This window comes from Notamacropus eugenii, chromosome 1, assembly GCF_028372415.1.
Source record: "Notamacropus eugenii isolate mMacEug1 chromosome 1, mMacEug1.pri_v2, whole genome shotgun sequence".
NCBI classification, from domain to species: domain Eukaryota; kingdom Metazoa; phylum Chordata; class Mammalia; order Diprotodontia; family Macropodidae; genus Notamacropus; species Notamacropus eugenii.
The window spans coordinates 759500858-759528579 of record NC_092872.1 but is presented as its reverse complement, the minus strand read 5'-3'; the positions used below and the strand labels follow the sequence as shown (position 1 = coordinate 759528579).

The 27722-nt window shown below is 43.5% G+C and overlaps 1 protein-coding gene across 4 annotated transcripts in view; it reads right to left on the bottom strand.

Annotated features, from left to right (window-relative positions):
• Positions 1–8001: 8001 nt before the first annotated feature.
• TDRD15 (tudor domain containing 15) overlaps positions 8002–27722 on the bottom strand; it is a 38752-nt gene continuing 19031 nt past the window's right edge. For 3 of the 4 annotated variants that reach the window (XM_072650002.1, XM_072650033.1, XM_072649991.1), the window contains exons 2-5: positions 20838–27066; positions 15992–16150; positions 11819–11932; positions 8002–9759 (exon numbers count right to left, since the gene is read on the bottom strand). In XM_072650002.1, coding sequence (XP_072506103.1) covers positions 9692–9759; positions 11819–11932; positions 15992–16150; positions 20838–27066 — 6570 coding nt within the window. In that variant the 3' untranslated portion in view covers positions 8002–9691. The remainder of the gene's footprint in view (positions 9760–11818; positions 11933–15991; positions 16151–20837; positions 27067–27722) is intronic. The other variant, XM_072650092.1, reaches the window with a different exon arrangement.

Sequence of the window (27722 nt, the reverse complement as noted above, 5' to 3'; positions counted from 1 at the left end):
CTAGAGATAGCCCTACTAGGTCTATATAACACGTAAATCAAGGAAGAAGAAAAGGACCCATAAGTACAACAATATTGATAGCAGCTCTCTCTGTGGAACTAGAAATTAAAGTGGTACCCATCACTTGGGAAATGGTCCATGAACAGAATGGAATACGGTTATTCCCTAAAAAAGGACAAAAGGGAAGCTTTCAGAGAAACCTCAGATTCGGCTGATCTGATACAGAATGGAGAACTAGAACCGCTGATACTAAAACAGCAAGAGTGTAAAAAACAAACAGCTTTGAAGGCTCAAGAAAGTAATGACCCAACATGATTCCAAAGCAACGATGATAGAGAATACTCCTCATTCCTGGTACGGAAGAGGCAACGGACTCAAGAAGTAGGAGACACACGCACATTTCAGACATGGCTAATGTGGGAATTTGTTTTCCTTGATGAGACTTCTTTGTTACAAGGGCTTTGTTTTCCCTTTTAATCCTCAATGGGGGAAAGTGAAGTGAGGAGAAAAAATTAATACTTGATCATTAAAAAAAATGAATTAAAACATGAATAGCTAGTATTTACATATACTATTTCATTTTTTTTTTAAAAAAAGGGGGGGTTTCCTTTCTCAAAGAAGAGGAGGTGGGAAGGAAAGGAAATGCTCGTTCATTGTGAAAATAATTTACAAAACAGAAAATCAATAACTAATAAGCATTTACTGAGTACCTACCATGTGCCAAAAGATGCCAAGTAGTGGGGTTAGAGACAAAATGAAATCGCATCTGCCTCACGAAGCTTACGTATCGCTAGGAGAGACAACACGCACATATGTATGTAGCCAATCCTTATCAGCTACGGATGCCTCTTGGGCACTTGTCTACTCACCAGCAGGCATCTGTAAACCCAAAACCAATACTCATGGATCTTTCATGGTGATTCATGAACGTGACCAGAGCAGCGAAAACCCTGATTTGCCCACATTTATGTTCCCAGGCGCAGCTGAACAAGGCTACAGTTCTGCCTTCTTGGTTCAGCGTTCAGACTGTAATCAAGTATCCTTTTTGCAGTGAATTTAGTGCCATGTTTTTCACATTTTTGTGCTTTTTGTTGGTGACTTGGTTATTTAAAATAGCCCCAGAGCACAGGGTTTTAATGCTAATGTTCCTGAGCCTAAGAAAGCCATGATGAATCCACAACATTCGGGAAAAGGAGGGAATTCCCCAGTCTGTATGAAAGGCCACTCCAGAAAGAGATGAAGTTAAAACTGTGACCCAAGGTTTGAAGGGACCTACCTTGTATATCCTGTAAGAGAGATGCTATTTGCCAATTCACTCTTCATGATGACTTCATACTTACTGCAACCAACAATGAGGGCTGAGTATACATGCAAACGTGCCCTCACAAGGTAACAGGGTGAGAGGCTCAAAACACATGATGGAACTGAGAAGGGTCATGATGTGGAAGGTGAGCTCTGAACAAAGCTAGGTATTCTAAAGACGTGGAGGTAAGAGGTAGGGTGCCTTTCAGCCCAAGGGGCCAACTTAGGCTAAGGCAGAGACACATTTGCCTTTCTCCAGTCCAGAGATACCGGTCCCATTTTCTACCTTCTTTCAAAACCAGAGACAACGATTCACAAAGCACACCTAGAGTCTGACTCAACAGGGTCAAGGCAGGCTCCCTGTTCATCTAAGCTTCACACAGGGCTGATTAGGGGCAGCTCCACGCATTCCTACTATCTCACCTCATTTTGGACGTAAGTTCTCTGTTAATTATGCCAGAGGTAAGTAGGTCAAGATGAATGGGTCTGGGTTCTGTGGGATCAGTTTTAGGAAGGCTCTGTGGAGGATTTGGACTTGGAGGGCAAGGAAGAAATTTGATAGGGAGAGAGGGAGGTGGGAGGAACCATTCAAGGCACAACAGAGAGCTTGAGCAAGGTAATCAATCAACATTCATTAAGCTCATACTAAGTGTCAGTCATCGTGCCAAGGGCTAGGGAAACAAAAAAGATGAGGAAAAATCTCACCTCGAGGAGTCAACAATCTATTATAGAAGACAGCAGGTAAATAAATCCATAAAAGGTGAACTGTATGAGGGACCAACAGAAGCAGTTAACAGAGGGGAGGGACTGGAACTCAAAAGGTTGAGAAAGAGCCTACGGAAGGTACCATTTGTTTGGGACTTCAAGGAAGCCAGGGAGGTCAGCGGCCAGAGCACAGTGTTCCAGGCAGGGGGTGTGGTAGATGATTGATAACTGAGTAAACAATCCAAGCCAGATGATTTATTAGCAAAACAGGGATAACAAACAGGTCAATGGACTCTACAGCCAGTTCAAAGGCTGAATACAGAACGAGAGTTTTTATGTATTAAAAACAATTAATCAAGTAAGGCCAGTTAATTAAAAGAAAACAATTACTAGGATGCAAACCAGGACATCAAATTAGGTCATCTGATTTCTGACTGAAGGAAAGACTCCCTTTTTTTTTTTTCCAAATTAAGAGGGGGATGTTTGAGTGTGGGGGTTGGGGGAAGACAACACACTCAGAATTGCACTTTGGGAAAATCACTTTTGCGGTGCATAGAGGATGGATCTGAGGCAGACCCACCAGCAGCCATCGCAATAATCCAGGTGTGGGAGGATGAGGGGCTGCACCAGGGTGGGGGAGGCATCAGAGGAGAGAAGGAGGTGCATTTGAGTGATGCTGCAAAGGCAGATTCTACAGGCTTTAGCAACAGCTTAGATACGGGGTGGGGGGTAAATGGTGAGGAGCCCTGGGAGGAAGTGGGGGGAGGGGGAGGGTTTCAGAGAAAAGATCATGAGTTCTGTTTTGGATATGCTGAGTTTAAGATGTTGTTAGGCCATTCAGTCAAGATTCTGAAGGGCAGGTGAAGCCAAGAGGTTGGAGGTCAGCAGAGCAGCGACTGGGGCAGGAAAGGTAGCTCTGAGAATCATCAGTACAAAAATGGCCATGAAATCCTTGGAGCTGATGCGATCCCCAAGGGAAGTGGTCCAGAGGAAGAAGAACAGAGGATCCTGGACAGACCCCTGTGGTGAGAAGGTGTGATCTGGGGGAGGATCCAACAAAGACACAGGAGGAGCAGGGAAATTCAAGAGAAACCTTGATAGGGAGGCATCTGCAAAGGGTTTGTACTAGGTACAAATCTACCTAGTATAAGGAAAATCAGGGCTTTTTATTTTAAAGGACAGTAACAAAAGAGACTTTAAAAAGGTAGAAATGAAAGATACATATAAATGTGTCAGTAACATAGCACAAGCCTTAATGCCACTAGAGATCAGTAAACATCACTGAGAAATTGTAAACGTATTAAAAAAAACCAAAAGTAATACCCGTAGAAGTGGCCACGTTTCTATATATTCTGTACATTTCCATATTTCGCAAATATGTGACCGTCGACATGAAGGTTTGTCCAGGGGCCCAAATGCAGGGCATGTCCACATTTCTAAAGACCATGATGAAGTCAAGCCCTTAGCAAGGCCCCTCTCCCCACGAGGGCTTAGGTAGGGCTGGAAATAATTTCTGGTGTGTGGGTATAGCTTTCAGGAACTTTCTTTTAGAGGACAACAGCCAGCTCAATGCTACCGATAAAATGTTTGCTGCAATGAGTTAGCTTTTCCCAGCATTCCTAAGAACTCAGGGAAGGAGTCATACATTTTAGAACGGCATTCACTCGACATGGTAAAAAAAAAAAAAAAAAAAAAATTTCAGCCTGGTGCAAGATAAATCTTCAGTTCTTCAAAAGGATGTTGGCTACTCAGTGACAGGTCCCCAAGGGAGCTTCTGACAGTCAAGCATCTGCTATAATAAATACCATAATAAAGCCACAGCTTAACAGGCCACTGAGCAGAGATGAGATTACAGATATTCAGGAGAGGCATTTAATGAACCTTCGACTCACTGAACTAGCCATGACAGGTGAGCACAGGCAAGCTCTAGCCATCCTACCAAATTAGCAAGCCCCAATGACAACCTGTCTAATCACTGTCTGGGGACCACTCCAGTAGAGTTCAGAGAGGACAACCTTAGCATCAGAGGAGTCAGAGGATAAATGAACTTGCCAGCTTTCAAAGACCAGCTCTATCTCACAAAAAATTTGGCGAAACTTAAACTGCACAAATTGGAAATCTTGTGAAACTTTCTAAGGCTGAGGCTGTCTCTCTAACTTGGTCAAAGACTGAGGCTGCCTCTGAGTGTTTGCAAACACCTCCAGTCTGACTTTGCAGAATCAACAAGCAACCCTGGGGGAAGCAGAGTAGAGAGGCAGCCTCAGCCTGAGGAAGTTTCATCCTACAGTGTGGGGGTCTGACGGCTGAGCAGAAGTAGACTGAAAGACCTACTCTCCAGGGATGCCAAGCACAGTTGTGCTGACCAGACTCATCCTGGGTTGTGAGTGCAGGAAGGAGCCAGCACACATACTTCAAGAGTGGGAAGAGTGGGAAGCAAGAGATGGGAACCCTGCTGGCTGTGGGTACTTGTAAGACAACAGAGTCCCTGGTTTCAGCTCCAGGGAAGAGAGGAGAGCTGTAGTTTGCAACCACCAGAGGGAAGGCAGGGAGCACAATCATTTGCGGTAAAGCGTGGCTGAGGGGTCTAGCCATGGCTTGGGGAGGAGAGCACAAGGTTGGGCCCTGAGACAGATCTCAGAAAATAACGGTAAGAAGAACCCGAGACTTGGGGCATCATTCCCCATACCTCGGGACTACAACTTGATGGCACAAATGGCTAATAAAAAGCAAAGTAAAACAAATAATAAATAAAAATGAGTAAGTAAAGGAGAAAGAATTCAAGCATAGATAATTATTATGGAAATAGAGAAGATCCGTGTTCATATTAGGAAGATAGTGGAGCTTCAAAAAACCACTGCTTTTTCGATGAGATATGTCCAGTGGTCCCAAGCACAAAAAGAGTTCTTGGAAGAACTTAAAAACCAAATAAGAGATGGAGGGAAAATGACCAGAAAAACAGGAGCAATCCCATAAAATTATGAAAAGAGAATCAACCAACTTGAAATAGAGAATCAAAAACTTAAGAAAATAACTCCTTGAAAACGAGAACTGGGCAAGGGGAAGCTAATGAGGTTCTAAGACACCAAGAAATCGTAAAACAAAAATCCAAAGAATGAAAAAGCAGAAGAGAATTGAAACATCTCATCAGAAAAACAACCAATCTGGAGAACAGAGCGAGGAGAATGAACGTAAGAATAGCTGCACTACCTGAAAACTACAAATATCTGGTCACTGGACCCAGATGGCTCAGGAGAAGTGAGGCTGCTGACCTTGCACAGCCCTCCCTCACTCTCACGTCATCCTTTCTCTAATGTCATGATCTTCGAAAACAAAGGACGACACATCACATCACGATAAAAAATGAATCTTGATACAATGTTACACCCGGAAGAGATCCCAAGGAGGAAAACTCAGAGGAATATCCGAGCCAAGTTTCAAAGCTCCCAGGTCGAGAAAATATTGGGGGCAACAAGAAAAAAGCCAATTTAAATATGGAGCTACAGTTAGGATTACACAAGACCTAGCAGTCACTATGCTGATGGACCAGAGGTCTTAGAATACTATACTGCATAGAGCAAAAGAGTTGAGGTCACAACCAAGGGTAACCTAACCAGCAAAGTATAATCCTGAAAAAAATGGACATTTAACACACTTTTTTTTTTTTTGACAAAAATCCCAGAACTTGCAGGGAAATTTTGACAAATAACATCTAAGAGAGGTGTATGGTAAACATTAAAGACCAATTATAAGGAACTCAATAAAGGTCAAATTGTTTGCTTCTTATATGTGAAAATATTAGCAGTACTCTTACGGCTGTCATTATTTGGGGAGTTTTAAAGAAAGGCTTGGACTAAGCATGATGGGGTGACTAAAAAACAATAGGGAGAGATCAAAATTATCTCATACAAATGAGACATAAAAGAAAAAATGATACCGAAGAAGCTAGTGGGGCACTGGATTGAAGAGTGGATGTTGGAGAGCAAGGAAGAGGATGGGGCTAGGTATGGAAGGTTTTGAGGGCCACAGCATTTTTACCTTGGAAGCAATATGCAGCTACTGGAGTTGACTGGGTAAGGGGTGACATGGTCAGACTTGCATTTTAGGAAAATCACTTTAGCAACTGAACGGAGGATGGATTGGAGTGGAGAGACAAGGCAGACGCCCTAGTAGCTACTGTAACAATCCAGGCTTGAAGTAATGAGGACCTGCACCAGGGTAGGGGCAGTGTCAGAGGAGAAAAGGGGGCATATTTGAGAGATGGTGCCACCAAGAAATCAACAGGCCTTGAACGCAGTTTGGATATGGGGGTTGATTCCAGGATGGGAGGTTGGGAGCACAAGGGACTGGGAGAATGGTGTTGCCTGCTATAATAAGAGGGAAGGTTTTAGGAGGAAAGATCATGAGTTCTCTTTTGGACATGTTGAGTTTAAAATATCCAGTTCAAAATGTCTAAGAGGCATTTAGAAATATGAGCTTGGAAGCCAGCAGACCATGGGGCAGGAAAGGTGGATCTGAGAATCATGAGCACGGAGACGGTCACTAAATCCAGAGGAACTAATGATCAAATGAACTAGTCTAGAGGGAGAAGACAAGAAGACCTAGGACAGGACCCTGAGGGACACCTGTGGTTAGAGGATGTGATCCGGAAGAGTCACCCAGAGGAGGGACAGACAGAGAGGTAGGAGAACTAAGAGAGATACTGCCCCAAAAACCTAGAGAGAAGAAAGCAGCCAGGAGGAGAGAAAAGCCAACCATATCAGAGGATGCAGAGAAGTTGAGGAGAATGAGGATAGGGAACACAAAGGCCATTAGCTTTGGCAACTAAAGATCATTGGTAAGTTTGGAGAGGGAAGTTTTGGTGGAGTGATAAATCAGAAGAAGCTGGGTTGTAAGGGGTTAAGAAGAGAGTGAGTGGATGAACAGTGGAGACACCTCCTGTCGAGGGTCTTTTGGGGAAGTTTAGCTAAAAAGGTTAGAAAATATATAGGAGAATAGCTAGTGGTGATAGAAGGGTCCAGTGAGGGTGGAAGGTGGGAGAGATGTGGGTATATCTATAGATAGTAGGGAAGGAGTCAGCACAGAGAGAGAGATTGAAAATGAGAGAATGATAATGCCAGAGGAGGCAATCTCCTGGAGGATATGGGATGGAATGGGATCTTGTGAGCACACAGAGGGATCTGCCTTGGTCAGGAATAAGGCTATGGTCATGGGAGACAGAGGAGCAAAAGGCACTTGAGTGATCAAAGATGAGGAAGGGGGAAGGAGAGGAAGCTCACAGAAAATGGCCTCCATTTTCTCTGTATAAGTCAGGGTTCTCAGCCAAGAGCTGGGAAGGGGAAGTCATGGGTCTGTGGGACAGTAGAGAGTGGGATAGTGAGTCAATGAGGGAGGTATAACAGGATTTCCTGGCAGCAGCAAGCCCACTGAGATTGTGGTAATAAATTTATAACGGACAGTCATGTGCATGATTTTCCCCACCTTTGTCCAACAGGACATGTGTATGTGGGTGCAAAGGCAACAAACGGAGAATGACCCAAGGGTGAGGCTTCACTGAGCACAGCTGGAAAGATGAAAAGGGTGTTAAGGATTCAGGGGAGGAGGACATGTAGAGGAACCTTGTTGCATCCTGGTGTCAAGATGGGGAGAAGAAGAGGCAGTGGCTAGTACATGGGAGGGACCTACGAGGACCTAAAGGTCAAGGAATTGGCATTCACAGTGTGGACGAAGGGGAGGGGAAGGGAGATATGAAAAGCCAATAGATTATGGTTGGGTGAGGGGATTCTGGAATGTCTGCGCATGGAGGTGGCACATTTGTGGCAGTCACCTCGTAATACCAACAGTCCTATTAACAAAGAGGGGAAAACTAGAGCAAGGTATCTATTTAGGAGAACAGCTGATAAAATTTAGTTAAACCAATTTAAAAGTGAATTGACTATTTCAGTCCAAATCAACAAGTTTCACCATAAAGAACGAAGCTAAACCACAAAGTCGGACTCGACTTGAATGGAATTTAAATGCTTTAATACAGATAGAAACCAAATGTCACAATGATTTTTCAATGAATTTCCCATTTTTCACCACAGAATTTCGGTGTCATTGCAGTTGTTAAACAAAAACACATGATCTGCGTTATCATCTCAGAACGATACAGATTCCTGAAAACGAAAAGCCAATCATTCTGGAGATGTTGCCAACGGAACTTCACGTACAAACTTGGAAATGACGAAGTTCTTCAGCTACCAAATCTACCTCAAAAACAGGGAGAAACCTTCAAGCAACAAAAAGGAAGAGGTGGGATCTTTGGGCCAAAGGATAGCTTTTCTCTTTAACGTTTCAATTGTATAAACTATAAATGCACATATCTTTAAATCAGCCTGCGTCCAGACACAGACCCAAAACGAACATTCGCCAAATCCGCACTGACAGCTTATTTAGGAAGGTAGAATTCTATCTTGCTTTCTGCAGCTCCCTTTTATACTTCATGCGATTTACATGAAACCTGATCACAGAAAAAGTAACATAAAGGGTAGAGGCATTTCCAAAGAGCACAAAGAAAGCAAAACCTACATAACTTCCAAAATGAAAAGAACACTTTTTATAGTTTAACACTTAACTACATGCCAGAGCTATCAAATATCTGAACATATTAAGGCGATTTCAAAGTAAGAAATGATCTATGGCAAGGAGCAGGACCAACATCTAGAAAAGTTGAGAAATCGCAGCATTTAGCTCATGCTTGGTATACTTTATAAGGGATGGGGAGGGTGGGACAGGCTCCAAATACAATATAAGCTTCGGAGATTTTTTATTTTGTAAATTAATCTCCGATTACCCAGAAAATACGAAATGGCTCCTACTGCATCAGAACCAAGTCCCAATTTTTGGTTGGTGTGTCTGAGTCTACATGACTCCAGTTGGGATTTCCTTGACAGATACACTGGAGTGGTTTGCCATTTTCCTTCTGCAGCTCATTTTACAGATGAGGAAACTGAGGCAAACAGGGTTAAGTGACTTGCCCGGGATCACACAGCTAGAAAATGTCTAAGGCAGGATTAGTACTCAGGTCCTCCTGAGTCTAGGCCAGATGCTTGATCCACTGCCCCAACCAGCTGCCCCAAAGTCCCAATACCAAAAAGAAAAAAAAAAAAAGCATGTAAAAGGTCATGTGACTTTTTAAAAATAATCTTTTGAGACTTTTCTTTGGCACATCAGAGCCATGCAAAGCAGTCCAAATCTGCTGTAACAATTATCCAATTAAGAAAGGCAAATCCAGTGAAAACCCAAAGCCAGTCTGATGTGTGCTGCCTTGTAACTGTCTTCCAGCTACTGTCACTCCAATAAAACTTGCTAAACATAAAGTTGGCGAGGACTACAAAAGAAAAAAAATCTATTTTAGTTGTACCATTGCATTTACACAAGTCTTAAACTATCTTAAATTGCCTAAAACAAGGGAAAAACTCAATTCTCTAACACTAACATAAAGGAACTTCGCAAAACAGACCCTTTGAAATGGTGACTATTTCTACCATTGACAAATATCATAAAACCTTCCCCTGGGAAAGATGCAATACAAATTAAAACAGCCCCGGAACCTGGGACTGGGACCAAGCTCAGGTAAAAAAAAAAAAATCCAAAGTTGTGAATACTTCATGAAAAATGCAACTTTTTCAGTTGAACAACATCCTCATGAAATGAGGTTCTTCTTCAGCTGTTCATCCCCTAACTGAGGAATATCATCGGAATCTTCAACAGCTGCGGGAAGAAATGACAGGATTATTATTTTAATAAAAGGAAATAACAAATACTATGTCCTAAAGACCACTCTCACCCCAGACGTAGACAGCTCTAGCAAGATGAGAGCCAGGAACCACCCCATCAGACCAGTATGAACTTTTAAGGGATGGTTTTCAGGACTTACCATTTCTGGACATTATTTCCCAAGTTCCATTCATTAAAATGAGAACAGTCAGCATCCCCAATAAAGTAGATCTGGGGACACAATCTGGCTGTGCCACTCAAGGCTCTCTCCAGAAAGCTTCACCCAGCTCACACAGAGAGCACCCACATTAACGTCCCACCTGCTTCAAATACCCAGGGAGGCTTTGCTTTCTCCTTCAAGTGTAGTCTTATCCAGGATTTCTCGTGTTCCCCTCCTCTCCCATTCTCTTCATCTCAAAAGCCCTTTCCATCTCCACAATCTCCACTCTCTCCACAGTCTCTGATAGAGATGTGGCCTAGGCCTACCCCTCCTCCAGCAGACTGAATCTCCCATCATTCCACTCCCTAAATCCTCCACCTCTGCCCACCTTCCAACATGTGCAACTCTCCACCATCCTTAAAAAACCATCAACAACCATCCAAAAGCTGCATCTCCAGCTTTTGTCTCATGTACCTGATGGTCTTTTTCTCTCTCTAAAGCATCTGAACATACGCTCTTCCCTTCCTCCCCCAATTCAGGAGCTCATGACACCCTCCTCTCCAATCTGCGGGCTCACTATACATATCATGCCCTAATTTGGATGGTCCCCAAGTTTCTGTCCTGGCACCTCTTCTCTCCTCCCTCGGTCACTCAGATCGCGTGGATTTAACCATTACCTCTATGTAGACGACTCCCTGGTCTACATGTCCAGGCCCCGCCTCCCCTGGGCTTCAGGCTCCCATCACCAACTGCTTATTAGACATTTCATACTGAATACCCCCAGAGACATTTAAAACTCAACACATTCAAAAATCCTCACCAAACTCCTCAGTTTCTGTCAAAGGCACCACCAATGCTACTCACTGTCTAGGTTCATGACCCAGGCATTATCCTCACTCACCCTGCACGGCATCAGTTGCCAAATCTTGTCCTTTGTACTGTCTTCCCTTCCCTCCTTCCTCCCTTCCTTCCTGCTCTGTTCTCTCCCTCCTTCCTTCTTTCCTTACTTCATGTCTTCATCCCCTCTCACCTCGCTACAAGATGCTCCACACTGACCTCCCTGCCTCAAATCTCTCACCACTAAAGTCCACCCTACTTCTCACCGTGCTGCCAAAATGACTTACTCAGGGGCACTTCTGACTGTAGCTCTCTGCTCACTACCTCTAGGATATAAGAGGAACCCTGAGGATTGGCTTCTCAAGCATCCTGCCACCTGGGCCCACCCTACATTTCCTGCAATTGTGGGAAGCCCCATGCCTGTGAGGGTCAGAAAGTGGAGCGAGTACAAGAAGCAGAGTTACAAAATTAAGAGCTCAGATCACCATGGAATGGGAATTCTAGAAGGCCCAATGGAAGGGAAAGACCTGACTGAGGAGGATGAGCCTGAGAGAAAAGGAGCATGTGGGCAGAGAGGGAATGGAAGAACTAGAGAAATCCAACATCTGCTGACCCTACATGAGAGCAAGAAACTGGCCTCTCAAAGATCCACTGATCCAATCCAGGGACTTTCCCATCTATCTCCAGAGGGGCTTTCAGAATTCCATCCATGTGACCAGTCCTCCTGGACAGTCTCTGGCCCACAATGGTCTTCTATCTCTGCTACCATTGTTGTCTGAACTCTCCCCAAAGCCAACTTTGTTTGGACTTCTCTCACACACCTTTGTGCTTATTCTGCGTTGGGCTCATTTGTGGAGGTGTCCCACCTTGTCTCCAGAGCACGGAACAGTACCTCACACCAGAACAGATTATCTGCCCCAAACTGAACATGAAGCTCTGTTCATAATGAATATTTGCTGAACCAGATGAACCTTCTCTAAGGGAAATTTTCTGTGGCAGAGGGGAACAGAACATTTGGGAAATTCGTTGTCCTTCAGGCCCTTTTCAGGTACTTACCATCACCACACACTGTGGATTTGCAGCATGCTTCGGGGCTTCCAGAACTGGGTCCCTTTGGAACAGTGGTCGGCAAACTGATGCATAAATGACCTGAGTTCTCACCTTCCTCCTCTGAAAAGCAAGAAAATACCAGCTCTGAGCTTGCTAGGGTTAATGTACCACTGGCCTAACTTGGGTTAAATCAACATCCCTTTTGTGAAACTCATTGGAGCCGAACATCCTTCAGTCAAGGGACCTTGTTACTCAAACGAGAACATGGTGACCTGGGGGGGAAGGGGGGAACTAAGGATCCACCAAGTTTAGTCCCCTTTGCTTCAATTACAGGTCAGCTGTTTTTCATCCATTTCTCACGAAAGAATGGATTCACTTATCTAAAAAGGATCACAGACTTCTTTAGAAATACATTTTTTCTTCAACTATACTAAGCCTTTCTTAAAAACACAGAAATCAAGGTGAAATCATTCTTCAGTAATACAGTAGTATCTACTTATACAACTCAGTTTATCTTCCGTTTCAAAGCTTGCTAAGTTCAAACAGACAATTCAGAAAAAATGATGACTAGAACTGTTTCTAAGATGACTCCTAAATCAATATATCCAGCTAGTACTTTGCTCCCTGAATCACTGACAGACTTCCACTGCTAAGGGACTACTGTCCATGAGAGTATACAATTAATATGGCTCTATGCATTTTAAAGATTTTCCTCATGAAAATTATTAAGGTGAGCAGTTTGGTGTTAAATAAAGGCTAAGGTTAATAACATCATGGCCAGGTCAAAACCCTTCAGGGGCTCCCCAAAACCTTACAGGAAAAAAGACCGTCCTTGGCATCATTCCCAGGCAGGCCCTTGGACACAATGTCCAGAGCTCATCAGTTACCAAATGCTTCCTTCTACCTCTCCTGATGAAGGTATCACCTACATTCACGACCTATTCAACTCTCACTTAACTTATCTCCACTTCCAGTCTCTCCCCTCCCCACCACTGCCTATGTGATCATCCTAAAGCACAGGTTCTCCAATCCAAGAAGCTCCAGAGGTTCCTTGGTGCCTCTTGGATAAACATGCAAACTCTGTGGCACAGTCTTTAAAGTCCAGTTTAGTGCAGCCCAGCCTAGTCCCAATCCACCTTTGCTGAGTGATCCAACTTTGGTGCCCCCAACTCCAGGTCCCACCTACCTCACAATACCCCATCTCTGACCTCCGTGACAGTGCACAAACTGTCCCCATGCCCAGGGTGACCTCTCTCCTTGCTTCTGTGTCTTGAAACCTCTAACTCTCTCAGGATTCCATTTAGGGACTACCTTCTACAAAGGGCTTCCCCCCCAGCTGGCACTGAACAACAGTCACAACCCAAACTCCTCTCTCGTTACCCTGTGAATGCTCCTATTAGACAGCTGTTTTTATGCCTACCACATGTCATCTCTTTGTAGGGTCTGTTTGTTCTTTGTTCATCTCCATTACAGATGAGGAAACTGAGGTCAACAAAGGTGAAGGGACTTGCCCAGGGTCACTCAGCTAGAAGTGCCTGAGGCCAGATCTGAATTTAAGTAGTCCTGACTCCAGACCCAGCACTCTGCGCACCACACAGACACAAAATCGTTTGGAGAAGGTGGAAGTGGCTTCCTTTACAACATAGTGTGTGGGCACTCAAGAGCACAGAATAAGAAAAATCAGGATAGATGCAGATTATCACGGGTTTATCTATATCTATCATAGCCATACCACTGTGATCGAGATATGTATCAGATACCTATGGAGACACCTTCTCAAATGTCTATAGATAAGAGGATATCGGAGATGTCTACAGATCTATATCAGAGAAAGAGATGAGGGGAGGGGGGAAAAGGGGTGGGGAGAGGGGGGAGAGGAGGGCAGGGAGAGACAGAGAAACAGAGAAGTGTTGCATTCTATATTCCAATTCTATATTCTCTCTCTTCTACCTCAGGAGATGGGGAGCTAGGTGACACAGTGAACAGAGCCCTGGGCTTGGGAGTCAAGGAAACTCAAGTTCAAATCTAGCCTCAGACACTTCCTAGTTGTGTGACCCTGGGCAAGTCACTTAATTGTGTTTGCCCCAGTTTTCTCATCTATAAAGTTAGCTGGAGAAGGGAACGGCAAACCACTCCAATATCTCTGCCAAAAAATCCCCAAAGGAGGTCACAAAGAGCTGAACACAACTGAAACAAGTGAAAGACAGTATGTTCATCTTTAGTCCTCTGGAATCAGAGTTGGTTATTACAGTGACCAGAATTCTAATTCTTTCAAAGCCGTATGGGTATAAAATGAATACTGCTGTCACTGTATAAATTGTTTTCCTGGTTCTCGTTCACTTCGCTCTGAATCAGTGCACAAAAGTCTTCTCAGGCTTCTCTGAGCCACCGCCCCCATCATATCTTACAGTGTAACTGTGTTCTATCACATTCCTACACCGTCACTTGTTAAGCTAGCTGATTATTTGATTAGTAATCAATGGGTAGCCTGCCACCTCAGAGAGGGTGTTAAAAAATGTTTGGATATCTTAAGCACTTGCTTTGCATAGGACTATTCCTTCCCCTGAACCTGGCCCCTCTCTAATTCCCTGCCCCCTTTCTCCCCTTTATTTCCTATTTCCCTATTAGGGGAAATGTATTTCTGTACCCAACTGTGTACATCGTCTTACCTCCCCTGACCAGGTCAGAGAAGAGGAACTGCTAAGTCAATTGGGAATTGCTAAGTCAGTCACTCCCTGCTCCTGTACCTTCCTCCTAATTGTCTGGCTGTCTACTCAAAGACCCTGATTACAGAATTTTCCCCAAACTTCCTTTTGTTTCCCACCCTCATGTAGATAGAGTTAGACAGTATGTAGATATGCAGATAGACAGATGATATTATCAATATGGAAATTTGTTCTGCTTCACTGTATGTGTTTAGAACCAGAGTTTTGTTTTTGTTTCATTCTCAGTGGGGACCTGGGGGGAGTAGGATGGAGGGAAATTTCTGCTTATTTTTTAAAAGCACCATGGAATACAGATTTAACAGAGATTGGAGACAAAGACACTAGAAAGGTGCAGTAAAGGCCTGAACCAAGATGGTGCCAATGTGTGGAAAGTGAAAGGGTAGCCCAGAAGAGAAGGGGTAGACTTGGTCACAGAACACACAAGGGGGTGGAGGGAAAGTGAGAAGTGGAAGATAATCTGAGATTATGAATCTGCAATACTGGAAAAATGCAGGTCCTTTGAAAGAAGGGCATGTTGGGAAGGAAAGACGATGATGTGTTTTGAACATGCAGAATGGGAGACAGCTCTGGGTCGTTCAGTCTGAAATTCAACAATTCACAGTTTCTTTAAAAAGAAGAATTGCAAACCATTAAGAGTCATACCTACAAATGCCCCAAAACAATAAGGACTCGAGATTTCATCACACGCCTGCAAATGGCTACATGTAACCAAGTGAGAAGAATCTATCCTGGAAGGACTGAGAGCCAGGCACACGCACAGCCATGCTGGCAGAGCTATGACCTGGCCCATTCATTCTGGAAGCAGTTTGAAACTGTGCTGAGCAAAAGGGACTAATGTTCCTCCCTCCTGAGCCAGAGATCCCAGTGTTAGCCCGATAGAAAGAGGTTCCATGTACATCAAATGTTCCTAGTGGCACTTTTTATGGAAGCAAGGTGTTAGAAACAAACAGATGCTCACTGACTGGAGAATGACTTAAAGTGTGGCATACGATTTTAATGTGATGTCACTGACCCACAAGAAATGATAACTATGTAGAGAAACGTGGAAAGACATTTTATGACCAGATGCAAAACAAAGGAAGCAGAAACAGGAAAACAAAACATACAGTTACTGAAATATTAACTAAACAAGGGTGGGGGAAATAAACAACGTGTAATTATGATGACCACGCTTGGCCTCAGAGAAAAACTAAGACACTGCACTATTGCAAGCCTTCTTCACTTGGGTGGGGGACTGTGGGTGCGGTCCAACAATACTGCTGTGTTGTTTAGTTATGAATTCATCCTCTCCCACATAGTTTTTGTTCAAAAGTGAAGCCTCACTAGGGAGGAGAAAGGGAGGCATATATTTGAAAATGAAAAGTAGTGGAAAACATATCATTAAACATTAATTTTAAAAGTGAACAGCAGCCTGTAATCAGAGCACTGCTTCCAAACCGTAGGTCTCATTTACCTGTAAGACACTGGACCACTTCCTTAAGCTCTCTGGGCAACAGGCTCCTCATCTGTAAAATGGGGGACTCCGACATAGGGCGGATGCTGCTTTCCAAGTGCTGTTTGATGTCTCTTTCCATTTCTAGCAGTCTAGGACACCTAGATTCAAATTTGGGAACTGACAATGATTGTAAAAAGTTAAAATGATCAAAAAAGTCTTCCAGAAGACAGTTAATTGTCACTTAACACCAGTGGCCAAAACAAATAAGATACAGTTTGCTAACAAGCTAACACAGTGACACAAACACTTAATCTCCGTTCAAAAAAATGGAAATCATTTGGGGATTACCTACTTCACCAGGTGAATGCAAGGTCAGTGCTTTGTGAATCTTAAGGTGGTTTATAAATGTGAGTTACTCATGTGCCCATAATGCCTTGGAAAAAAAAATTTCCCAAAGATTTAAATAACATTTTAATAGTCCTAAGTCCCTCATTCAGCTTTATAAACTAACGGATGTTCTAATAACAGCAGTCGGCATGTATATTGTGCTTAAAGGTTTACAAACACTGTCGTCACAGCAAAGCTGGAAGGCAGGTGCTATCATTATTCTCATTTTACAAATAAGGAAACTGAGGCAGATAGAAGTAAAGTGGCCTTCTCAGAATCACAGTAAACACGTGAAGACTTGAAGTCAGGTCTTCCTAACTTGAGGTCCAGGACTCCACCCATGTTTTAACAATTGGTCTTTTCTGTATTTGACTCATTAATAGCTATGAGCAACAGAAAAATAAGCCAACGTTCCCCATTCTGCATCTCTGGAGTTTAAACAACCTCTAAAACATAAGTCGATAAACTGAATCCTTTTACATGACGTCATTTATTGCATTTCACAGGAGAGTGAAGGAAGCTCCACCCCAAGGGGAGGGCCAGACCTGTGAACTCATCAACCTGAGCACCTACCAGACAAGGAAGGTGCCTCCTCTGCACCCTGGAGCACTGAGTCATCACATCAAGCTACTCCAGAAGATGCCCAAGGTCCTGCCACCACATGTGCCAGAGGGTGGTGGCCAGGCAGTTCTGGGACACACACAGCCTCATATCTTAGAGCACTCTTTTGTTAATTGGATGCCAAGGATTTCAAGCATAAAAATAAATTCCCTTAACAAAAATCCAAACTTGCCCTATGTGAAATCTCCTCTAAGCAAGGGAGTCTCCCTAAAGGGATAGGATGCTAGGGCTCTGAGGGATCACCATCCAATTCTTCACTCCATACATATAAAAGCACAAACTGATATGACATGAAGCCCTGACTTGCCCCAAGCCTATCTCATGGAAATCCTGTGAAATGCCAGAAAGAAGAAAGGGTACAAAGAAGGGTCTGCTTGGCACCTAGAATGAAGACATTATCAGCGAAGTGAGCACAGAACAATGAACACGACCCATCCACTTGTGTTTTCACGTCTAAGGGGGAAGGGAGGGCAGAAGTCCGAAAACATCATCACAAGATCTTGATGGCACTCAGGTGACTGATGGGCAAGAACCTCTGTGACGTAAGGAGACCAAGAATGGAGCTCTAAAGGAGGCAGGCTTCTGCTCTTCTCTTCTGTCACACACACACACACACACACACACACACACACACACACACACACACACACACACACACACACACACACACACACACACACACACACACACACACACAGAAGTTCCCAAGAGGAGGATCTGAGTGCTCTGTCTTCACTTCAAAGGGAAGCTGCAGGAGACACACATGAGACAAAGAGGAAGAATGGCGAAGGGGGCAACTTCAAGGAGCAGCCAATGGGCCAGGAAACAGCAGGAATCCTCCAAAACTCCATGAGCAAAGGCCTTTCAAGACCCTAGGCTTCCGGGAGCAATGAAGCAGCTGCCTTTGAGTATGTGCCTCTCCATCGGTAAACTCCAAAGGGAGCCATCCTCCCATGGTCACTGCAGACATCTATAAGATGCAGCTTCCATGGACCTTTTGAGTCACTCTTTGGCAAAGTCTCCTGGCTGATGAGGAATGGCAGGGGGGCCTCTGGAGTGCAGACCCACAGGCTTACCCCAAGAATCTGAGATTCCTACAGAAGCATCCTCATGAGTTTCACATATAGTATTGTGATTTCCATCATGATTACTAAGCTTTTTAGGTTTTTTTTAAACTTTTATAAAGTAATGTGATATGAATAATAATTTAGGTTACTTTAAAAATTCTATAAAAACTTATTTTGGCTTAATTACGGGGTCAAGTTCTCAGGAGCCAACTGTGATGTGGAGCACTAGACAGGCCTGGGACTTTACTGCAGGGCACTACGCTCCTACCAATCGCGGGATGAATTTCCACTCTCTGATGCATTCAACTCTTGGTTTCACACAAGCATTGGAAGAACCAGTCAAGAGACCAGGAAGTTCAGGCTTCAGAGCAAAGTGCCCTCTGGAGGGAAGGGAAGGTCTCCACGGGCTGGAGGGTGGCCAGAACTGCAACTAGAAGTCTAAAGTTTTTAGAGGCCATTATCTCTAGAGAAGGAACAACACAGAAGGGAATAGAGAAGGCAGAGAACATTCCAGGTTGAGTTAGTCTACATACAGAGCCCCACTGCATGGAATCTCAAGCCCAAGGAGAGCACCCCACCCTCCTCAGAGTTCTAGATGGGCTCAGGAATAAAAAAGGATGTAAATAAATTGGTTGTGGCCCTAAACATTTCAGGGAGCTTGGGAAGGGGCTTTTGAAGGTAAACCCCTGTCCCAAAACCTTATCCAGAGGTTGCAGAGGTGTTTCACTCTAACCCTGAGCTCCCATAAAACTCCTAACATTTCACATTCCCCCCCTCAAATTATCTGGATTGGAGGAAACTTTCCACTCAAAGACTTCAGGAACTAAAGGAAAAAGTGAAACAAAATAAGATACAGAAGCAGAGAAACAAGACGGCAGTGGTGCCGAGAACTTGGACATCTCTAACTGCGCGTCCAGCAGACGTCTCCAAAACCGAATTCACGATCTTCCCCCAAAACCCTTCCCTGCCATGACTGTTGAGGGCAACGCCCTCCTCCCAGCTCTTCAGGCGGCATCCTGGGCCCCTAGAGCCAACATGATGCTAAGACCTGTCATTTCACCCCTCCCTTCTCTTCTCTATCACCAGTCCCTCATTTTGGCGCAGGCCCTGATCACCTCACACCTAGATTATTGCAATAGTCTTAAGGATCTCCCCACTCAGCCACCAGTGATCTTCCTAGAGGCAGCTAGTGAGCACCACAGCACACAGAGTGCTGGGCCTACAGTCAGGAGGACCCAAGTTCAAATCTAGCCTCAGACATCTATCAGTTGTATGACCCTGGGCAAGTAAGTCACTGAACTTGTCTGCCTCAGTTTCCTCCCTTCTTTGTAAAATAAAGACAGTAACAGCACTGACTTCCCAGGGCTGCTGCAAAGATTAAATGTGGATATTAGTACGTCTAGACCAGTGTTTGGCACATAGTAAGTGCTGAATAAATGCTAGTTTTTCTCCCTCCATTCCCTCCTAAAGACAGGCCTGACCATGTCACCCACCCACCCCCATTCCATAAACTCCGGTGGTTCTCCATGACCTCCAGGATCAAGTATAAATCCTCCCTTTGGCATCCAAAGTCCCTCCTAACCTGCCCACACACCACGTTTCCCAGTCTTCTCATACCTTGCCCTCTCTGCCCCCCCCCCACATTCTATAACGCAGTGACACTGAGCCCCCCATCCTGCACCACTCCCTGCTTCCAGGCTTCATTCCGGTGCTAAACTCTCCCCTTCTAGGAACTGCCTCTCTCGATCACCCTCAATGTTAGGGCCTACGCTCTGATGATATTCCCCATTTGTCCTGAATAGAAAATATCTGTACAGAGTGTTATAGGCTATCTTCCCCATTGCATGGGGAGCTCCTATAAAGCAAGGACTGCCTTTGTATCCCCATCGTGTGTGCCTGGCACAGAGTAGGCATTTACTAAATGCTTACTGACTGACAAGAGCAAAGTTCTCCTAGTTAACCTTAACTGTTTTGTGCTGTCTCACTCAGCCCCAAACATCCTTCTTCTCCTCATTTCTGTCTCCCTGCCCTCCCATAACAAATACAGAGGTGAAGTGTAGCACAAGGAAGCCAAGGACACAATACTAGCTCCTCTCTTCCAAGTTATGCTGGGGAGCACATTTGCCAGAACAGGCAGGCATTCTGGCTCTGAGGCATCTCCTCTACATCTTTGGAATCAGGAACATAGAAAGGAAAAAGTGGCTTTGTTTAGGTTGTTTATAAAGGCACCAAAAAGCAGGGGGAAAATAATTTCCTGACAGCTATGCACAATTCTCTTTAAGAGGCTTTTTCCCATTCTGTTTCAACTCCTGTGATTATGAAAGAGAGAAACAAACAACACGAGCGGCACACCTCCCTAATGGAGACACTTCCTTTGGAAATGAAGATCATCTCCAAAGAAGGAGGGCTACCAGTCAGAAAAACAACGTGATGGAGGTTAGAGTCACAATATTAAATACTGATGCACCATATTTTATGACTCCTTCAATACTTTGTAAGAATGTGGAATTTTTCTCAACTGAACTCTTTTTAGATGGACTTTATTTAAAGAACTTTATGGCAAATCTTTGTGGAAAAGTGAAGGTTCATTTTATAATCCAAATTAAGCATTCCCCAATGTATCCATTTCATAAATTCAGATTTTTTTATATGCTGAGTTTTTTTACACAAACCAGACCTATATGTGGTGTGTATTTATGTTATGTATGTGAATATGAACTTTTTTAAAAGCCCAAGTTAAATTTCAAATTCGATAAAGTGGCATTTAAGTAATAACAACAGTTACTTACCGTTTGAATTTTCTTCTAGTACCATTTCTTCATTGATGTTCAGTGCTTTTATTCTGGTACAAAGGTTATATGTTTTCCATACTCTTCCTGGTGGTCGGTTTTCAGGATTATTTTCGATGCAACTAGGTTCGTTCTTCAAGTGATTATGCTGTTCCCAAAATGTATTTCTCTCACATGTCTCAAACTTTATACTTTTAGATTTGTGTTTTCCATTTCCAGCTTTCTTTCTCAGGGTTAAGTTTCTGGAATGAAAACAAGTACTAGGGGTGGCCTTCCCAAAAAATTTTTTGTATATATCTTTCCATGGAATAAATTTCCACTGCTGGGGTCCCTGTTTCCCTGTGCACGTCAAAAGCACATTTTCATTCGGGAAAACCTTATCTAATAGTGGATAAAAGTGCCTTCCCTGCAACTTATACTCAATTTTAGTAGATTGAACACTATCCACTGCCACATAATGAGCTGCCTCTTTTGAGAACACCGCATGCCCAGCTACCACGAGCAGGTCTGCCAGGCTGTTCTTCCCATGCATGACCTCAACTTGCAGTTTTGTACCAGGGCTATACTCCTGAAACTGAAAGAACAAGCCTGGCCTGCTCAGTAAATCTTGAAAAAAAGCTTTTGCAGCATCCTCCCAGTGGTCCCCATTAGCAGGCAGTATACCGGATAAGGCACAGTGGTAAGTCAGCCGTGGCAAACACAAAAGCTTCTCAGGAACGACTTTCAGGTTAGCACACTCTGAATGGGGAACACAGACAGAAAACCCATAGTCTATAAACAGAAGCAGCACAGACTGAGTGGAGACTTCAGAAATTTCCACCCTGTTCCACTGGTCTTCCCACCCATATCTGAACAAACAACTGGACCCTGGAATGACCAGCTGTGGGGGTAGGGTGGGCAGGTGATCAGGCAGAGCCAAAAGTAGCCTGTATAGAGTCGTCATGGTGTCAAAGAAGTCCTCTGGCTGCATACAGAAGTCAGAGGGATCAAAAATGGCAGTGGCAAAGCCACCATACTGTTGGCCACTCTGAAGAGGTGCCCATCTAACAGGATTCACTCTGAGAGACATCACAGGGCTCTCCAACTCCACGCCAAGAATCTCTGAATGATTCTGCTTGGTCTCCTCACTCTGACCAATGTTAAAGTGTAGGTATTCCAATAGCAAGAGGCCATCTACCAAGATCTCTACTTCCCAGGCAACACTGAGATACCGGAGGAACAAGATTTTTGTATCCAAATGTGCAAACAAGTGTGCTGTGGACTCAAATGACATCTTTCTGGCATTTTCAATCCAAATCCATTTGCACTGCACAGCCTGTTGTGGAATGCTTCTGATCTCCTGGCTGAGCTCCTTCGTCCCCAGCAAGGGTACCACTTCGTAGCAGCCACAGTCCAGCAGATACACAAGCATCTTCTCTTCTCCCAAACATTTCTCCACCTTGGCACGGCACCATGATGCTGTCATTCCAGATTTTGTCAAGCACTCTAAACCTTCTTCTATATTTTCCACAGGCAGGAAAGGGTTTTCCTTGGCTTCTTTAACTATCAAGGAAAGTAAGCTGGATGATGCTTGTGCATTTTTACATAGTTTCACAGAGAAGTGTCCATCTTTTGAAACATGCAGTATCTCAGCCTTCTCAAGCTGTCCAGGCTTTAATTCAGGACTCGGGATTTTAGCCAATTGGTGGCAGGATGCTCGAGGGTGTTTACTTTCATCTGACCTTTTCTTCTCTTTACTGTCAATACCCAGACCCATTTTTTGAGAGTGAGTTTCAGGTGTCTTTGATACTTTCTCTCGCTTCTTTGAACATGCTATCCATTTCATCATTTCATTAACAACACACTTCTCATCACAAATAATATTTACTTCCCATTTTTGTTCATGCTTCTTCAAAAACTCACAAGAAATTAATTTGTTATTTACTTTTTCAGCAAAGTAAGCTACCGTTTTGCTGTCCCATAATTCGTTGGACTCATTATATCTTACTCCACTAAGAAAAGAATGAAGGCCAAGCTGAGGAACAGTCAAAAATTTCCTATCAAGTTCACGGATTTGGGACAAATGTACAGTTTCTGTGTTACCGTAGTCAATAAATTCCACTTCAAAAGAATTCCGGGATACAATGTTTTTAATCATGGCTCTGTATAAGTTCTTATCAGCAGTATACTTTGCAACCACGAGATCTCCCACTGAAAGTGCAATCAGCTCGCTCCCCCTGTCTAGATCTCCCACCCTTTCATTTAGTTCCCTTTCAAGTTTAAAGATTAAGTCTTCATTCTCAGCAAGATGAATGTGGAAGCTCGCTGGACTCCATATATTAGATACATAGCCTTTAACCCTGGTATTCAGGTGGACAGGAGGAGGAGGAAGGTCTGAGATGTGAGGTCTTGCCACAGTCTCTGCTCTCGATGGAGTTACGCACCGTCGAGCACATTTAGTTTCTGATGCAGCACATACTGGTTTTCCTTCACTACTAAAGTCAAGTTGGGCAGTAGATTCAGGGCTAGTTTTTCCATTTGTATTTTTTAGTCCCCCCTTTAAAGGCTGATTCACCTTGCTTTCCAAAACTGACTCAATCTGAAAAGAAGCTGTTGGTTTTAAAAGTTTAACGTGTATATCTTTGGAATTCGCAGTTTGATCTACTTTGTTTTCAAGATACTTGGGATAACTAATTTTAGTTACAGGAGAAGGACAGCGGTACACTTTGTCTTTTGATGATGCCCTACTCAACATTTTACTTTCACATTTCTTATGAAACTTTTCCACACATTTTCCTTGGTCATTTTTTTTCCCGTAAACTTGAAGCAAAACTTTAACTTTCTGGTTTATCTGCTGGTCTCCATCATACAGTTCCAAGCCAAGCTGGGCGTCTGAATCCCTAGACACTACCACTGCTTTCAGTGGTTTTCCCAAAAAGTTTTCTTCAAACCAGATGTTTATTTCTGCTGGAATGTCCACATCCCTAAGGTCTGAGAGATAGCACTTTATTGCCTGCATAGGTGTAAAAAGCAACTCAGGAAAGTGATCTAAAAGAGGTATTAATTTATTTCCTTCTACTATTTGTTTATTTCCAAAGTCCACAAAGTATACCAGTAAGTAGGATGATAATTCCACAGGAGATACTATTGCTCTGTAAAAGAGACCATCTTCAAAGTACCTAGACAAACATAATCGTGTTTTGCCATCAAATTTTGGATAATTTGAGAGGTTATTAATCTCTGCAATTTTTGCTGTTATTACCTCCAGACTTCGACTATTTCTCCTCAATTGACAATAAAACTTTTTCGGACTTTGGATGTGAGATATATATACTTCTTCTTCGCTTCCAATTTTTAGGTTAAAAGAAGAATAGCAGAAACTGTAAAGACTCACTGAAGCTGGCAAGGACTTTAAGAAGGCACTGTGCTGTGCAGAGCCACAGCTGACCAGAAATTCTCGGGCACTGATGAAAGGAGTTTGCAAGTCAACTATGTTGCACAAACAATTTGGGTGTATTAAAACCAAAGTGTAGATAATACAAGTCAACAGTCCATCGCATGAAGAAATAAAGTTTCCAAAGTCTATGCAAGACTTCGTCGTCCAAATGAATGATTCAGAATTAATGGGTTCAATTAAGTTGTTAAGACTACATCTAAATGCTTGACCCTCTAAAACAAGAAAGTCTGGGTTAATAGCACAAAGATCATTAATTAAGATTCTTTCCTGATTACCATAGTCAACAAATATAACATCCACTTCCCTGGGGGACACTTGAGTCAGAACAGCTGCTCGGTACCATCTGCCATCTTTTGCATACCTTGCAACACAGGCGACCTGCCCTGCCTGATAAGGGTCACTATGGGTCCTATAATACTTCTGCATCTGCTCCATGAGCAGCATCAGTGCTGGTAACTTACTCTGCAGTTGGCAAGAAAAGTCTCCAGGACAAGAGAAATATGAACACTTCACATCAACGATGGTTCCAGGCTTGAACACGTATTCTTTGTACGGATGGAGAGGCTCGCTTGTCCCAGACACATGTGCTAGATTTCTGGGGAAAGGGCTTTCTGACTCTGCGAAGGCAGCAACTGAGAATTCTGACTTGCTCAAAGGACGATGGCCAGATCTGTCAAGAAGAGGCTGGCGGGCTTGCCTAACTACAAGGCTGTGCTCAGGCTTTAAATTTGGTTCTAAAACATCTGTTCCATATTTTAGAAGACATTCTGGTTTTACTTCCCAATATTCTGCATAACCAGCTTGCACCATAAGACCAACAACATTGACCTTCCCAGAGGCCTCAAGGCACTGTACGTTAACGATATACTTGTCATTTTTCTTGGCTACAACTTGAAGCTGGAGTGCTTTGTCAAACACAGTCTTTTTAAAAAAATCTGTTGCTTTCTTCACCCATATATCTTCCGTGGGACACGCGTGAGCCAGTGAACAACACATAGCTAGTGCTGGTAATTCACAAAATTCTCGCAGCAAAATTTTTACGTCATAAAATGGTACAGATTCAGTATTCCCAAAATCCAAAAAGTAAACATTGATCTTATAACCATTAACTTCAGTGATGACAGCTCTATAAAAATGCATGTCCTTGTTATACCGAGCACAACAAAATAATCCAGGCTCTGGTCTTTTGAGAATCATTTCTTCCTTCTCACAAGAATCATACAGCTCTTCTATCTTCCTCATTAAATCTTGGAATCTGTTCTGATGATCATTGGTGCGTACCCAGAAATTTGACGGGTTCAGTACGTACTCCACGAAAGCCACGTGAGCAGAATTAACTTTCATTTCTACTGTCTTCCAGCATACGGCCACCTTTGACAAAGGGTCTTTTTCCAATGCAGAGTTTAATGGTGCTGAATCGCCCCTAAAGCTCTCCTCTTCAGAACTGTTTCTGAGAGAGGCCTTGTTGTTTCCCAAAGACTGAGGGGTCTCTACCTCCTCAGATGTCAGGTTATGTGGCAGAGGGTGTCTGTTTGCCTGCAGCAAGTTCTTAGGGCTCATCATAAATTCTTGACTATGAAAGGTCACATAATATAAATGTTCTTCAGGATCAAACTGATCGATATGTGCAAACACCATCTGCCCTAACAAAGCTCGTTTAAACAACTTAAGTTGAAAATTCCGGACATCTTTGTCTGGATTGTTGAAATGTGACAGAGAACAAGGGAATGAAAAGAGCGGCCCTAAACTGAACTCTTGCTTCAGTTTCTTCACATACCTGGAGGGCACAGCTTCACTGTTGCCCAAGTCCATGAACCAGATTTTCACTTGGTCTTGAGGCAGGAGCTGCTGGAGAACCCCTCTGTACCACTGCCTATCTCTCCTCTTGGCAACACAAAGCAGCCCAAAATTATCACTTGGAGGATTCCTCTCTCTGCTGATCGCTTCATAGCACACAGACATGGCTGCTGTTAAGTTTTCCAGCTCTGGCAACCATTTCATTAAGTGACAATAGAATCTACTGGGACTGATTGCAGAAGCAATTTTCACACTTTCCATACAGTTAATCGGCAGGGATGGCTGTAATTTATCGAGGATGTGTTGAAAATTAGGTGACACCTCATTATTGCTGGGCCTTTTATATTGTTGCTGCAGCAAATCTGGCATTTGGGAACTAGAGGGATCAGGGGGAAATTCTTTTATCATTTCTATAATAAGATGAAATGAATCTCCATCAACGAGCCTTCCTAACTGTAGTTCAAGAAGATCAGAGATGATTCTTGGCACCTCCAGAAGAACCATTCGATGAGGCAGGATGGCCTGCACATGCCCCTTCACTTGAAGTCCTACTAATGACATGAAGTAATTCAAAGCCTTGGGAGACCATTTCTCCCCAAGAGGGAGGATGTTGGCAAAAATACCAGCTGCTATCCTTGGAGGGAGTTCGAATAAGTTGTCACCTGCAGAAGCCACATGGGTAGCACTGACTCTTAGCTCTTTTCCACAATCTATAAGAAACACTTTATAGAAGTGGTTTTTGTTTTCTACTACTTGTCCTCTGTGCCATTCTCCAGAATCTTTTTCTTCTACCAAACAAAACTCCCCTACACCAACATTATCATACGCTTTGGGGATGTGCTGGATCTCACTCTGCAATATGTGGTAATCAAATTCACATTCAACATCATATTTGCCCTGAAACTTCACCAAAATTTCTTTGGCAAGACATTCGATGTGAGAGATCTTCAGAGTCATGTCTAAGGAGGGTGGAAATGGAGCCTTAGAATTCATTGTCTGTAAAGCAAAAATTAAAGAAGGAATTAGTCTCTGGAGAAGCCAACTTATGAGACAGGATTCTGGGAAGATGGCAGAATTAGCCAGGAAATTACCTGGCTCTCCTAAATTTCCACACAAAAATATAAAATAATGCCTCAACATGAACTTTGACCAGCAGAAATAGTTAAGGCAACTTGAGAGGGCATTAGAAAGACCCTAGCTCTCAGGATGTTGTTTTAACCAGACTGAAGTGCAGATATTTCCATAGAAATATGAATCAACAACAAGCTCTGGGGGCAGGTGTATTGGGAGGCAACCTCAGCTTCAGCACCTTTCACCTTACTGACAGGGTGGGACAGCATGGGAGACAAACAGTTGGTCAGGGGAAGACTATCTTCCACAACCCTCCATTGGCTCTGGAACCAGGCTCAGGTACGCTGACCAGACAAGATCCTAGGATGTGGCTGTGTATACAAGAGCCATTTTTGGCAAAGGCGGGTAAGGGAGTAAGCAACTTCTCTCAAGAACTGTCTCATAACACAAAAAGAATTCCAAGAAAAACAGAATCTCTATTGTTTGGTTTCTCAGGGCTGGGTGAGACAAACAGGGCTACACAAGGGGCCCCTGAGGAGGCTTCACTAAATACACCTAATTCCACTCAATCCCTCCTTTTT